At 47.0% G+C, this 13,971-nt stretch overlaps 1 protein-coding gene and 1 pseudogene across 7 annotated transcripts in view; both read left to right on the top strand.

The window, feature by feature from the left end:
* Positions 1-6,585, top strand: part of HNF1B (HNF1 homeobox B) — a 56,007-nt gene extending 49,422 nt beyond the window's left edge. For 5 of the 7 annotated variants that reach the window (XM_072747685.1, XM_025996246.2, XM_025996249.2 and 2 more), the window contains one exon: positions 5,636-6,585. In XM_072747685.1, the coding sequence (XP_072603786.1) occupies positions 5,636-5,656 (21 nt within the window). In that variant the 3' untranslated portion in view covers positions 5,657-6,585. The remainder of the gene's footprint in view (positions 1-5,635) is intronic. The other 2 variants (XM_025996250.2, XM_072747686.1) reach the window with 1 other exon arrangement.
* Positions 6,586-10,004: 3,419 nt separating this feature from the next.
* On the top strand, positions 10,005-10,374 carry LOC112918087 (prefoldin subunit 1 pseudogene; annotated as a pseudogene).
* The last annotated feature ends 3,597 nt before the right edge of the window (positions 10,375-13,971 follow it).

Genomic DNA, 13,971 nt, shown 5'->3' with positions numbered 1-13,971 from the left:
AATTTAACTCCTTGCTTGGTCTACACGGGGCCAGAGGGGATTCCATCAATAAAATTTCTCCAGATCAGAACCATCTCTGAAACACATCCATCTCACTTCTTCAGCCTAGGCTCCAGATGCCTGCTTCCTATTTTTATGCTGATTCACAGATGTGCTCTCACCCACTCCCAGGAAAAAAAGCAAATAGTGCGGGGACTTCTCAGAGCACCAGAGACCTCTGTGCTTAGCCAAATGCCTGGGGTATAGTAGACATTCAGTAAATATGAGTGAATGAATGAATGAATGAATGAATTATTCAGAACTAGCATTTTTTGAGGGCCTCCCATTTGCAAAGCAACACTCCAGGTGCTTCGGCATTCTTACCTTTCCTGGCTACCCTTCCCACCCATTCTCCATTCTGCAAGGTAGATATTTTTTATGCCCAACTTCCTGAGCAAAACACTGAGGTTCAGAGGTGGGGAGACATCTGGCCAAATTCACACAGATGATAAATCTGGAGCTGGACTTACAGACTTTAGTCTTCTCACTCCAAATCCAATCAACAACGCTCACCTTCTAACATCCATTTTTCAGCACTCAGAAAAATGACCCAGGGTTATGTACGCAAAAGGCTAAATAAAGCCAGGATTTGAACTTGTATCTGATCCCAGTGTTTCCATTGTCAGGACAGACATATGACCCAGGGCCTTGTGGATCACATTTCAGGAACCTCAGGCTGGAACTTTATCACCTGCAGCTCCTGCCTCTGTCCTTTCCAGAACTGCTGCCTCCCCCTCCTCTTCAACCTCGGGTGCCGGCAAGTTACCATCTGAGTGGGTCTGTGCCTGAGCTCCTATAAGACAATGCCCCGCCAGTCTGGAAAAAAAAACACAGCAAGCACTGACATGGGTTAGAGCAAGTGTGGGCAGGCTGCGTGCCGAATCCTGTTTCCACAACCTCTGTACCCACTTCCTAGTTTAGAGAGAGGTCAGGAGAGGCTCCCCCCCAGCCAGCAGTCACTCATCAGGGGTGCTGACAAGAAGGAAGCAGACAGCCTCTTAGAAATCCCAGCAGCTTCCCCCTATTCCAGCCTTCTCCACTGCTGGTCAGGCAGGACAGTGTGATGTTTAATAAGAGCACCAACTGGGCAGTTATGCAGACCCAGGCCTACTATTCTACCACTTTTTCCTGTGTGACCTCAGGGAAAAGTCCTAGCCTCTCTGAGCTTCAGGTTCCTCACTTGTAATACGAGAATAATGATTCCTCTTCTGTGGAGGTCACTGAAAGGAACAAATGCGGTAAGTCTTGTGAGTTCCCAGGTTGGTGCTTGGCTTGAAACACATAGCCCCACATGGCAGCTGGGGCAAACATGGCTTCCCCTGCTGGCCACACTGAGTGTGTCTCAAGCTCAGAAAGGAAGATTGTAAATGGGCAAGGGCACTTATTTCCCCATGGTCACACGTGGAAGGTAGAAAGGAGTAAAGGAAGTAAAACTTCCTTGTGTTTAGGAGCACAGACTTTTCTCCTGTGAGACTCTGGGCAGGTTGCTTACAATCTGTCTAGGCCTCAGTTCCCTCATCTGTAAAACTAGAAGGATAATCATTACACTTTATGTGTTTGTTTATTATTGTATTTGAGAGGAAGAGAAAGATGAGGGAGGAGTAGAGGGAGAGGGAGAAGCTTCAGCAGGATCCACACCCAGTGTAGAGCCCAACATGGGGCTTGATCTCACAACCCTGAGATCATGACCTGAGCCAAAATCAAGAGTTGGATGCTTAACCGACTGAGCCACCCAGGCACCCCGTCATTATTTTTAATTAACAGAGCCATATTAATCTTTTAAGATTTTATTTATTTATTCATGAGAGACACAGAGAGAAAGCGAGAGGCAGAGTCACAGGCAGAGGGAGAAGCAGGCTCCATGCAGGGAGCCCGATGTGGGACTAGATCCCCGGTCTCCAGGACCAGGCCCTGGCCAAAGGTGGCGCTAAACCACTGAGCCACCCTGGCTGCCCCAGCCATATTAATCTTAATAATAATAGCGTGAGTTATCTGTAATGTCTCTACTTCCCCAGCCCCAATTCTGTCTTGAGGCTATTCCTGATAGGAGCATTTGTCCTCACATGGCATTGAAACCTCTCCTGTCCTGCTCACTAGTACCATTATGTTTCCAAACCCAGTGGGTACTTTCCCATCTCTGCCCCTGACATAGCTAATCATTCCCTCCTTTTTGCACGTGGATTTGGGGGCAGTACCCTTTTCTGGTTCTCCCCACTGTGGCACTCCTCATTTCCATAGCTGGCAGCTTGTCTTCCCAACATTTAGTTATTGGAAGGTCCTATAGCTCATTCTCTGTTGTGTTCACTCCTGGGTGATCTCCTCCAATCCCATGGCTTTGAATCAAGTGTACATACTGGTGGATCCAGTAGTTCTTTTTTTTTTTTTTTTTTTTTTTTTTTAGGTTTTATTTATTTATTCATGAAAGAAACAGGCAGAGGGAGAACTAGCCTCCCTGCAGGGAGTCTGATACCAGGACCCCAGGATCATGACCTGAGCCAAAGGCAGATGGTCAACCAATGAGCCACCCAGATGCCCTGATCCGGTAGTTCTGTCTCCAGTATAGACCTCTCCCTTGAGTGCCCATTCACAAATCCAGTGCATCTTTGGCACGGACATGTACATGCCTAATATATTCGACAAGCTCCGCTAAAATAGGAACTCTTCATTTTGCCCCTATTTCTCCCTACTCAAACTGCTTCTCTATTTCCAAAAATGATACTAGTTGTTCAGAGGAGATACCTTAGAGTCTCCTTGATTTTTCTCTGCACACCCCACAACCAGTCTGTGGATAAATTCCGCTAGGGATCCTGCAAAATGCATCCCATATCTGAGCACTTTTCACCACCCCATCAGTCTAGCCCCTTCCCTCACTCCCTACAGTGGTCACAACTTCCCACTCTCACTCTCACTCCAGCCCCATGATGGTGGTTATGGTCTGCTTGCTACACAGTAGCCAGAATTATCTCTTAAAAGAGGAAACCAAAAATATCACACACACACCCTGCATCAAAACTCTCCAGTAGCTAACCATTCCAACAAAGCCAAAACAGCGGCTTCCAAGGCCCAGTGTGATCAGCCTCCTGCCAACCCTGCGCTTCTCACCTCCCTCCTCTTCTGCCTCTTCCAGTCCGCTTCAGTGGAACTGCATTTGTGGTCTTTTTTAGCCCGGAACACCCCGTAATGCATATCTTTGCCTGGTTGCTCCCACATCTCATCTAGCTCAAATGTTACCACCTCAAGGAAGCCCCTCCTGATTGCCCTCTGTAAATCATTCCCTTTTCCTTCAAATCAGCCTAACCTGTTATCATGCTTATTTTTCTACAGATTATTCATCTCCATCTGAAATTTTATTTTGTAGACACATGTACATATATATATATATACATATATATGCTCACACGTGTATACACACATATATTCATTTACATACTGTTCAAAAACTCTGTGAGGATAGGGACAGGGTCTTAGTCATGGCTGCAACTTCAGTGCCTGAAACAGTGCTAAGCGTATAGAAAACATTCAAAAATGTGTTCAATAAAGGAATGATCATTACCTGCTTCAAAGGGTTGGTGTGTGAATCCTATACAAGGATGTGTGTAAAGCCCTTTCTTGGCATGGTGCCTGGCACACCGTAGGACCTCCATGAATGTTGGCCCTTACCATATGTAATAAGCCCTCTTGAACCAAGGACATCCTTACTACCACCCCTTTCAGAGGGAAGGTGGGCAGGACTCCCGTGGGGCTGGGTATGCTGGGCCTTGGTTCCGAGGGACCACAGCGCAACCCTTATCAACTGTTTGTGTTTAGACTCTGAAGGGGACAAATAATTCTGAGTTCCTTTGACAACATTTAGAGCTCTGCCACCATTTTATTATGTGAGCAAACATTTGATAGCTGGGAAGCCCATCCCTAATGACAGGTCATAGAATCTCGCTGGCGTCTCCTTATCTGCCCTTCTTGTTTGCGCTTCTATTGAAACCTGCAAGGTCACAAGCCATTTCTCTCTCCTCACCTGAAATCTGAAAATTGGAAAAAGGCTGATAGTGGGAAGTCAAGAGACTCAAAAGTGGGGGTGGGTGGCGGGAGGAAGAGGAGGCAAAGGGTATCAGAGGACCCTGACCGGGGCCTCAAGAATTTCAAAGGGTCAGAGCCTGTCCCCTCTAATGAATGTGCAGCTCAATCATGCTCTGAAGAAGGTTCATAGACCAGACCCTGTATAGCCCGGTGCTAATTCTGAGCACTTCTCGTGTGTCGGCTCACCTGACCCCTCAACAACCTCCATTTTATGGGTGAGAACACTGAGGCACAGAGAGGGTGCCTTGACTAAGAACACAAAGCTAAGGGAAGACTGTTAACCTCAGAACATGTTAGAAAGAACACGTGCTAGAGGGCACCCAGAACCAGTTTGAATCTGTCTCTATGCTGCCTGAGTTCTGCAAACCTTGGACAATTCACTCTCTTTGAGCTTGTCTTCCTAATCTGTAAAATGGGCATGATGGCAACCTCATACAGGATTATGGGTGGGAGCACTGATTCATGAGATAAGCATGGGATAATAGGCCTTTAGTAGTAATGACAGGCGTGTGTGTGTGCAAATGTGCACACGCGCACCACACACATGACCATGCATGTTGGCTTCTGAGTGTTTAAGGAAGAGTCTTCGGAGAGAGAGCCATTAAAGCCAAAAAGCAGAACTTTCTCCTTAAATGCCAAAACAGGTGAAAGGGAAGGAAGAAACTAGGAAAGCAGAAAGGGCCTCTCTGGAGGGAAAAGGCTAGGAATAATGTTCCATGACAGCTGAAATGAATGAGGCCCAGGGCTCTGGCAGGAGAGGCTGCCCCAGGACGGAGGGTGTGGCTCCTCTGGGAGGGTTTCTCCATCCATCCTGGAGACTCCTGACCCCCACCCCCAGCTCCCCGGGGAAGCCTGGCATCAGAGGCCTTCAGGCTAGATTTTTTGCCTTACTTGGAGCAAGCCTATAGAAAGCATTTTGCAACTTCCCACACTTCTTCCCCAATATGTTGTGTGAGCAAGCGATGATTTTCTCAGGTGCTTCATAGCCTGTTGCTCAGGATAGTTCAGTAGCACTGGTACAATCTGGGAGCTGATTAGAAACACAGGTGCCAAGGCCCACCTCAAGCCCACTTGGTCGGAATCCACATTTTTCACAGGCTGTTGGGGACCCATAGATCCATTAAAGTCTGGGGATCGGTGGCCCGGGGGGACCCCTGTCCTTAGAGGTGTTAAGAAAAGGATGCTTACTTCCACGAGAGGCAAGAGCTCCCTCCCTTACAAGTTGCAACCCCATGGAGCACACGGTAAGCCCCACGATCGCAGAAAGAGGAGCTTGACTTGAGGATAAAGCTCAGTGAGCTGTGACTCTTTCAAGGTCCGCAGCAGTTCACCTCTGTGTCCTGAAGTGGCCGGGAAACCTGGCTCGTGAGTTCTCCTACGGGGAGCATGCTTCAGGACCACCATGGGGCACCGGCGGGCCCTTGGCTGGCCGAGTGGGGCCTCAGCTCCCCCAGAGAAGCCAAACAAGTGGCATCATCCCTGCTCTCTGCACACAGCTGAGCTCTCTCTCCTCTCTCTACAGTGCCCCCTCCAAGCCTGGTGATGCCCACTCACTGCTCACTTTGTGCACGGCAACAAGGACCCCATTTTCCGCGCCGTCACCCTCCGGGCCGCTGTCACAGAAAAGCGCTGACGCCTGACAGGCACCTCTGAGAGGTCCCTGCCTACCTGACATCCCGCTGGCGCCTCAGACAAGGACAATGCGCTCGGAGGCACAGCCCAGAGGGCAGCTTCCCTTCCCTTCTATGCAGTATTGTCGCCACACCTCTCCGAGATGTCAAGTACTGCCACTCGGCCTCCGGGTAGCAGACAAGAAGCCACGGAGGCGGAAGAGAGAAAGCTGTCGTGTCTACACTGTACTCCTTCATCGAACAAACTGATGCGAAAAACTTGAATCTGTTACTGAAATGAGGAGGACACATGCTATTGAACTGAGCCACACATTCTGTAAATATCAGCAGCCTCCTGTCCTCCCCCGCCCCCCCAGCTGATTGTGAGATTTCTTTTGAAGAAGTAAAATTTCTCCAATGGGTGTAAACTATAACCTACCGTATGTAATTAAGTGCAATTGCCTCTCCATTCCCCTTTCCCCCTACCCTGTATATACCACTAAAGTGTCTATTAGTTCTCTTTGTAAAGACCAGAGTTGGATTTTCAAAGTGATTGTCCCCCCTCACCCTTTTTCCCCCATGGAGAAATACCCCGGGTTGGAAGTGAAGCCTCCTGTCCCTTTCCCTAGGGCCTGGTCACACACAGGACGGTCTGGGGCTGACTGCCAGCTCACTCCAATCTCCTGTCATTCAGACACACCTCTGGATCCAGGAGGGGCTGAACCTAGGGCCAGAGTAATATCCTAGCTTCCGGTGGGGGCTTGGGGTTCAGCCGCAAGGCAGGAAAACCGGCTGCTGGATAGCGCAAGGAAAGAGGACCCTTTCAGAGCGCCCTCCATTAAAACAGTTTATTTTATCACTGCCCAGAGTCTCCTATTTCTGTCTCTGATGTTTCCTCTTCCACGATTCCTCCAAGAAACCCTGGCCCTGTTTCCCCATGGACTTTTCCATTTCTTCCACTGGGCTCGTGGCTGTCTCAGTGCCTTGGTGCCAGCTATACTGCTAAGGTAAGGAGAGTTGCTTCCCCCAGCCAGACTCCACAAGGCCCTCCGAGGAGCTCTGACCAGAGCAGGAGGCAACACCTTTGTCTTCCCCATCACTCACAGGAATGGAGGAATAAAACCAGCTCTTGGTAATAGGTAAAAAGCAGGAAAAATAGAAACCCTGTGGGTGTGTAACTTTATTGGCCTCATTTGAAGTGTTAACCTCAACCTTTCCTTCCTTCTACAGAGCTGTTAGTCACTAGGAGAATGGGCTCCTATGAGTGTTGCCTCCTGCCAGGGTCTCCCCCTCAGCAAGGGTGCTAATGAACACAAAGAGTCCAAAAGGTGAAAGGCCAAAGGCCTGGACTCTCCACCAGCAGGGGCTTTGCCACAAATAATCCAGTGTGGACTTTGAGAAGGAGGATGTACCTGTCAGCTTTGCCGTCTCCTCTTGAACAGCATAGACCTATCAGCAGCATGTGGTTTCTTGCTTTTAGTCTGAGCATTTCCCAGGCAAGGTATGAGCAAGGGAATTATGCTGAGCAGACCCCAAGAAACAGGTTTTTCAAAATCCTAATGTAGTAGAAGATGTACCTCACAGTGAGCTGTGCAGACTTATGGAGTACTGACTCTACTATGTGCCCAGGACAGGGGTGGCTAGATAGGAAATGCTGACTTCCTTTGGTTCCTGGCTCCCCTGGATAATGTAAGTGGAGCTGAAGTGGTCAAAAGAAAATTCATGATTGGGTTGAGAGGAGTGGAGGCCAAGACCAAGCACCGCATGTCGGGAGAGGCCAAGTTCCCCTGTCTCTAGCTGAGATGTCCTATTGGATTGATTTCTGTGAGCTCTAGGAAGAGAAGGGAATATAGGCCTCAAGCCCCAGCTTTCATTGGAACCCTCTATCTGGACTCACGCTGTTGCTGGGCCAGCAAGTATCTGCCTTTGATAGATTTTAGTTTTGCATAGTTGCAATAACCCTGAGAACCCAGAAGGTCTTATTCATCCAAGAGGCAGAGCTGGAGGCTAAAGGGACCAAGGATGGATGGGTTGGGGAAGTCTTCAGGGACTTTTCCTAACCAAACCCTATATAAACCAAGACACTTAGGAGACAACCCTGGCAAGGTTAGCACTTCTGCTCTGAATCAAGCAGGGACGTCCTAGACTGGCTCTACTAGGGGAAGGGGGTCCCCATGTAGGGGTCATTTGGAATTACCCACTCTGCAGATTCACTTGCAACTAAAAACCCCCATTCTTCTCCAGAACCCTATGGATTGACATTTCCAGGGTCTCTCTTTTCACCGGGAGCCCAGACTAACAACACACAGATGGACCTGTTTTTCCCATGACCTGCTGTCATTTTCCAGGGCAAGCTCTGGGGAAGCAGATTGCATTGTAACACCCATGGATAAGGAATGAAATCACGAAGACCTGCCTTACAGCCTATTAACCTTTTCCATGCCACATGGTGGAAGATTCCCCAGCAGAGGCAGAGATAACTGGAGTGTTAGCTGCTAGATTCCAGCGGATAAGCACACAATGCAGACACCCAGGGAATCTGAGCTCTTGGCCCACAGCTGGGTGGCAAGTCTTTGATATTCCTTTTGAAGCCACAATACCTTGAATAGAATCTCCAACTCCAGCACTTAACCCCATCTTCATTGTCCTCCTACCTAAAATTGAGTGATGATAACAGTACCTGCTGTATAAGGTTGTTTGAGGAGTAAATGATTTAATAGGTGTGAACCTACTAATAGAAGTGAACCTGCTGCATTGCGAGAATTCTATCAACCCACAGTGACTTCTCACGCAGTCGTCTGGGCTTTGTTGCGATTTCTGGATAACCTCATAACAAATATGATGCTTGGTAAAGAAAACGGCCAAACTACTGGTAAACTGGTGTTCATATCTATGATATATGGCAAATCCAGCAGGGCACCAAGGATGAGTCAGGGAGGGAGGTATGAGGAGAGGTGAGAATCTTGGCTGAGGTGAGTCTTTGTCTCCCAGGGGAAAGAAGAAGGTAAAATGCAGTGACCTTGTAGGAAGTGTGAGAGCCAGGAGACCCAGACCAGAGCCGGAAGTGCCCCTGCAGGTGGGTGGGAGCCATGGAGGACGAGTGCCCAGAGCAAGGAATGGGGTGGATCTGGAGGAAGCAGGAGTAAACTTCTTCCCAAGGAAAATCAGGACTGGTGTGTCCCCTTTGAATCAGGAATTAATTCAAACACCATCAAAATCTGAGCCGGGTTATGATTGCCAATGCGGTGACATATGACATATCCACATTTTAATACTTCAGACACACCCCAATAGCGACAAACAGGCTAAATATTCATGAGAAGCTGCAATCCACTCAACCCAAATGCCTATAAAGCCTACCCCTCCCTCTCCAACCCTTCCTCCCCTCCCCATTGCCTCCCCCTCCTCTCCCCTCCCTCTCTTCCCCCCTCTCTCTGCCCCCAATTCTGGTACAGAGGTCATCCTGGCTAGGCAAATACTAGATTGTCAGCCAAGATTTATAACATGATCCTACTTTTTAAATGAATCTTTGGGGTATGCAGGACTTCACACACGCTTGAATGACCATATTTTCCTGGATGTATGTACAGTGCTGTGCACATGTATAGAGAGGAAACACGTTCTGAGGGAGAGCAGAGCAAAGCAAACAAGTGGGGGGGGGAGGTAGCATCAAAAGCAGGAATCATCAAAGTGGTTTCACACAGTCCGTATATGTATGTTTATGCCAACAGGTCACACGACACAAACACATGATATTTCTTTGCAGTCTCCACATATTTAATTTTCTTACCTACTGTTACATTCCCAAAAGGCAGGTTCCTTTTCTATGTCCTATTGTCCAGGCAACCTTAATAAGCCAATTATATTAAATTATTCTCAATTAGGAAAGGGATAAAGAGAGAGGGCTAATTTTTTTTTAAGACAAAAAAAAAAAAAAAATCCCCGTATAAGGAAAGTGTGCCTGATTTCTTGAGCGATTGTAAGAACTTCTGCGTATCCCCTTTGCTTTTGGAAACACCATCTAGTCCAAAATAATGCTTCACATTTATTTATTCAAGAAATATTTACTGACACCTGTAATGTGCCAGGCACCATTGCTCTAGACGCTGAAGGTACATCAGTGAACCAAATAAATAAAAATTCTTCCCCTTCTTGGGGCATCTGGCTGGCTCAGTTGGTGGAGCACATGACTTGATCTCAGCATCGTGAGTTTGAGCCCCACTTTGGGTGTAGAGATTAATTAAAAAAAAAAAAAGAGGCAGGCGCACAGAGTGAGCCAAGATGGGAGCTCCCATGGATCTGGAGTTGAAGAAGGCCTTCACAGAACTTCAAGCCAAAGTTATTGACACTCAACAGAAGGTGAAGCTTGCAGACATACAGATTGAACAGCTAAACAGAACGAAAAAGCACACACATCTTACAGATACAGAGATTATGACTTTGGTAGATGAGACTAACATGTATGAAGGTGTAGGAAGCATGTTTATTCTTCAGTCCAAGGAGGTAATTCACAATCAACTGTTAGAGAAACAGAAAATAGCAGAAGGAAAAATTAAAGAACTAGAACAGAAAAAAATCCTACCTGGAGCGGAGTGTGAAGGAAGCTGAGGGCAACATCCGGGAGATGCTGATGGCAGGAAGGGCACAGTAGGAAATCTCCAGCCGAAGCTTCCAGCCCCCTCCCATTCCTGGCAAGGGCAGGTGGGGGGCCCATGTGGAGAAACTTCTCTTCTGCCCTGGTGGACTTTTTATTTGGATGATCTCATAACCCTGTGTTTTCTACTTCACCATGATACCCTTTCAGACCCCAGTTCTGTATTTTTTATCCTGGCTCTGTCTGCTACCCCTGTCCAGAACACTCTTCTCTCCTGGGGGTGAGTCACAAACTCCCAGGAGAAGGAGATGGGAGCCATACAGATAGGGGAGCTCTGCCCAAGCCTATTAACTAGTTATGCTCCTTAGACCAATAAAAGGCATGTCCCCTCCCCAAAAAAAGACAAACAGGGGAGACAAGCACTAACTGTGAATGTATGTGTGATGACAAAACTATCTATGAAACATCCAACAGGGAGGCTAGAGTTGCTGGAGCTGAGAGACACGGAGAACAGTGGGTCAGGAGGAGAGCAGGCTGTGGGACAAGACGGAAAATGACAGAAGGACCAAGGGACTTGTCACCATCTGAAGGGACTGCCGAGCTGCCGTGAGGACCTGGTTTTTACTCCAAGGGAGCTGGGAGCCTGCAGAGAGTTATGTACAGAGCAGGGACAAGATCTAACTTATGTTTTCGGGGGGGTTCCTCTGGCAGCTGAGTTGTGGGGAGGGACCAAGAGTGACAGCAGAAAACCATCAGAAGACGTGGCTGTCATCGGCCTGAGACCATGGGCGGCGGTGGAGGTGAAGAGAGGCAGTCTGATTGCGGGTGTTCTCTAAAGAGAGAGGATTTGGAGGCACCTAATTTCCCAGTGGTTTTCATGCAGAAAGTGAAAAAGAAAGGCGTTGCAAGTTTGGGGGCCTGAACAAAGTAGGAAATAGAAATTGATGTTGTAGAAAGTGAAAAACAGAGTTGCTAGAGCACGGACTCTATGTCAGATATTCTTTAAAGTGGCACTTTAAGAAGCAACTTAGTAGGAGCTCGTGCCATCATCCTGCTATTAGCGTAGCCCTGATGTGATGTCGGAGCTCTCTGAGGGAGGGGGACAATACCATGACATCCAATCATTCAGCCAACAGCATGTTTATTGAGTACTTATTATGTACTACATAGTCTTCTAGGCATAGGGAGAAAAGCCATTTCAAAAGGCCACTTTGGGGACACCTGGGTGGCTCATTCAATTGGGTGTTCAACTCTTAATTTTGGCTCAGGTCATGATCTCAGGGTTGTGAGATCAAGCCCCACATTGGGCTCCCTGTCAGCGGGGGTTCTGCTTCTCCCCTCCCTCTGCCCTTCCCACCTACCCTTGCTCTCTATCTCTCAAATAAACAAAATTTTTTTAAAATTCATTATTATTTCACAATATATATAAATCAAATTACATGCTTACACACCTTTTTATGCCAATTATTTATTGACAAAACTGGCAGGGAAAAAATCATTATATTTGTAAAAGAGATTGCCTTGCCCAGGAAACATGAATGGTAAGGAGAAAGGTGATAGTTTCTTAATCTTTAGGACATCTACTTTCAATAGGAGCCATACTTTGCAGAAGTTTGAATTAATAAGTAAATGAAAAACTTAAACGTGTTGCTCACGTTTGTATTATGGAAGCAGAACAACAGGCTACCACTGTAGTTAGGGTTAACCATTCATCCACTTCTTTGTTCATCTAGTAAATATTTGCTGCTACTGTATAAAGTTGTGGTTAAGAGCTCAGGCTGGAGAGCAATACAAATCTAAGTTCAAATCCTGGCTTTCCCATTTACTAGATGTGTGATTTTGGGAAGTCTACTTAGCCTCTCTGTCTCTATATCTGAAAATAATGTTGTCATAATGATGAAAGAAGATGCAAGGTACATGAAGCCCTTTGCCTGGTATATTATGACCCGATTACTGTTAATTATTGGCATCCAGTCCTTCTGGGACTACCACTTGAGAAAACATGATGGGCCCCAACTCCACTGTCACTGACTGTCTTCTCCCTGTTCTAGGAGAACAGGGACTTGGTTTTTGTTCAGTATTTGGGCCCCATCATTTGGTACCTGGCATATATGAGGTACTCAGTAAATATTTTTTGAATGAATGAGTGTGTGTACGTATGTCATGGAGTTTACTAGTCAAATGTCTGGAAAATGACCCACTGAATACCTACCACCACCACTATCTCAAACTCCTCAGACTTCAAAGGAAGGAGCAAGTCATTGTTATTACTATTTTTTTTCTAGGATTTTATTTATTTAAGAGAGAGCACATGCATGGTGGGGAGGGGCAGAGGGAGAGGGAAAGAGAGAATCTCCAGCAGACTCCTTGCTGAATGTGGAGCCTGATGCAGGGCTCAATCCCATGATCCTGAGATCATGACCTGAGCTGAAACCAAAAGTCAGATGCCCAACCGACTAAGCCACCCAGGTGCCCCCTCATTGTTATTACTTATATAAATAGGGATATGAAGAGAAGAAATAGATAAAAGTGGAGGTCCTAGGTAATGTCTTATGGCTAGTATAGTTCTAGGGCTAATTAGACCAGCTTGGAACCCATTCTGCCTCCTGAGCTAGCCTCAAGAAGGAAAACCAACAACAGATCACTTCTAACTACCCATGGACTCAATCTCTATACCCCATCTGCAAATATTCCTATCATCCACAGGAAGATGACCAGATTGCAATCTTCTCAAGGAGAGAACCCCTAGGCTATACCTATCTTCACCAGCCCAACCCAGGTCTTCATTCCCTTAAATGTGTTCTCTGTGTTTTCATTATGAAAAACATCTAAGTATGGTAGAGAGGCATGTAATAGATTCCCATTCACTCATTCATTCAACAAACCTCTTTTGCACATTGACTTGGGGCCGGTTTAGTGTGGTGGGTATTAGGGGTTCCAAGATGCCCTGAGGGAGTTCCCAGCTTGGCTGGGGAGACAGACAAATTAGCAGGTGATTGCAATGCAGTGTGTAGGTGTTAGAGTGGTAGGACAATGGAAGCAATTCTGTTTAGATAGAAATCAAAGAAGGTTCTTTGAAAGACACTTGAACTACGTCATAAAGAATGAGTGACAGTTCACCAGGCAGAGGGGTAGTGGGGAAGACTTTCCACGTTGAGGGACCACAACAAGCCAAATGAATGTACAAATCAATGAGCTCCCATTGTTGTTTCAGCCCAAACCTTCTTCTGTGTTCTGCATGCCGGGGACCCCTGCCTGAACTTCTCTTGCCCTGCTTCTATAAATCATGATCAGACACAGTGAAATATGTTCTCCAGGCTGCAGGGTCCTCGGGTCAAGGTAATGGGTCACTAGTCAGCTGGTGCCTCCAAGGAGTGGATCAGAGTCTGAGAATCAAGTATGTGGGCCCCACATCTCAGATGAGTGGAGGGAAGACATGGGGTAAGGCATGTGATGTTTACATTCAGAAACTGCAAAGCCACTAGCTTGCAAAGTGTCATTACGTCTGCAGGTGGAGGGTAATTTTCTTGTTACTCAAGGACTCTTGATCGGGCTCAGAATGGTCTCTGGGGAATTGCTTTATGACCCAGAGCCAGGCAGCGATAGATAGGAGATGTGGTTTGCTGGGCAGAAGTTTACAAGGCAGGAAATTGC

Source organism: Vulpes vulpes, chromosome 2 (assembly GCF_048418805.1).
Source record: "Vulpes vulpes isolate BD-2025 chromosome 2, VulVul3, whole genome shotgun sequence".
Classification (NCBI taxonomy): domain Eukaryota; kingdom Metazoa; phylum Chordata; class Mammalia; order Carnivora; family Canidae; genus Vulpes; species Vulpes vulpes.
This window is presented reverse-complemented; position numbering and strand designations above follow the sequence as displayed.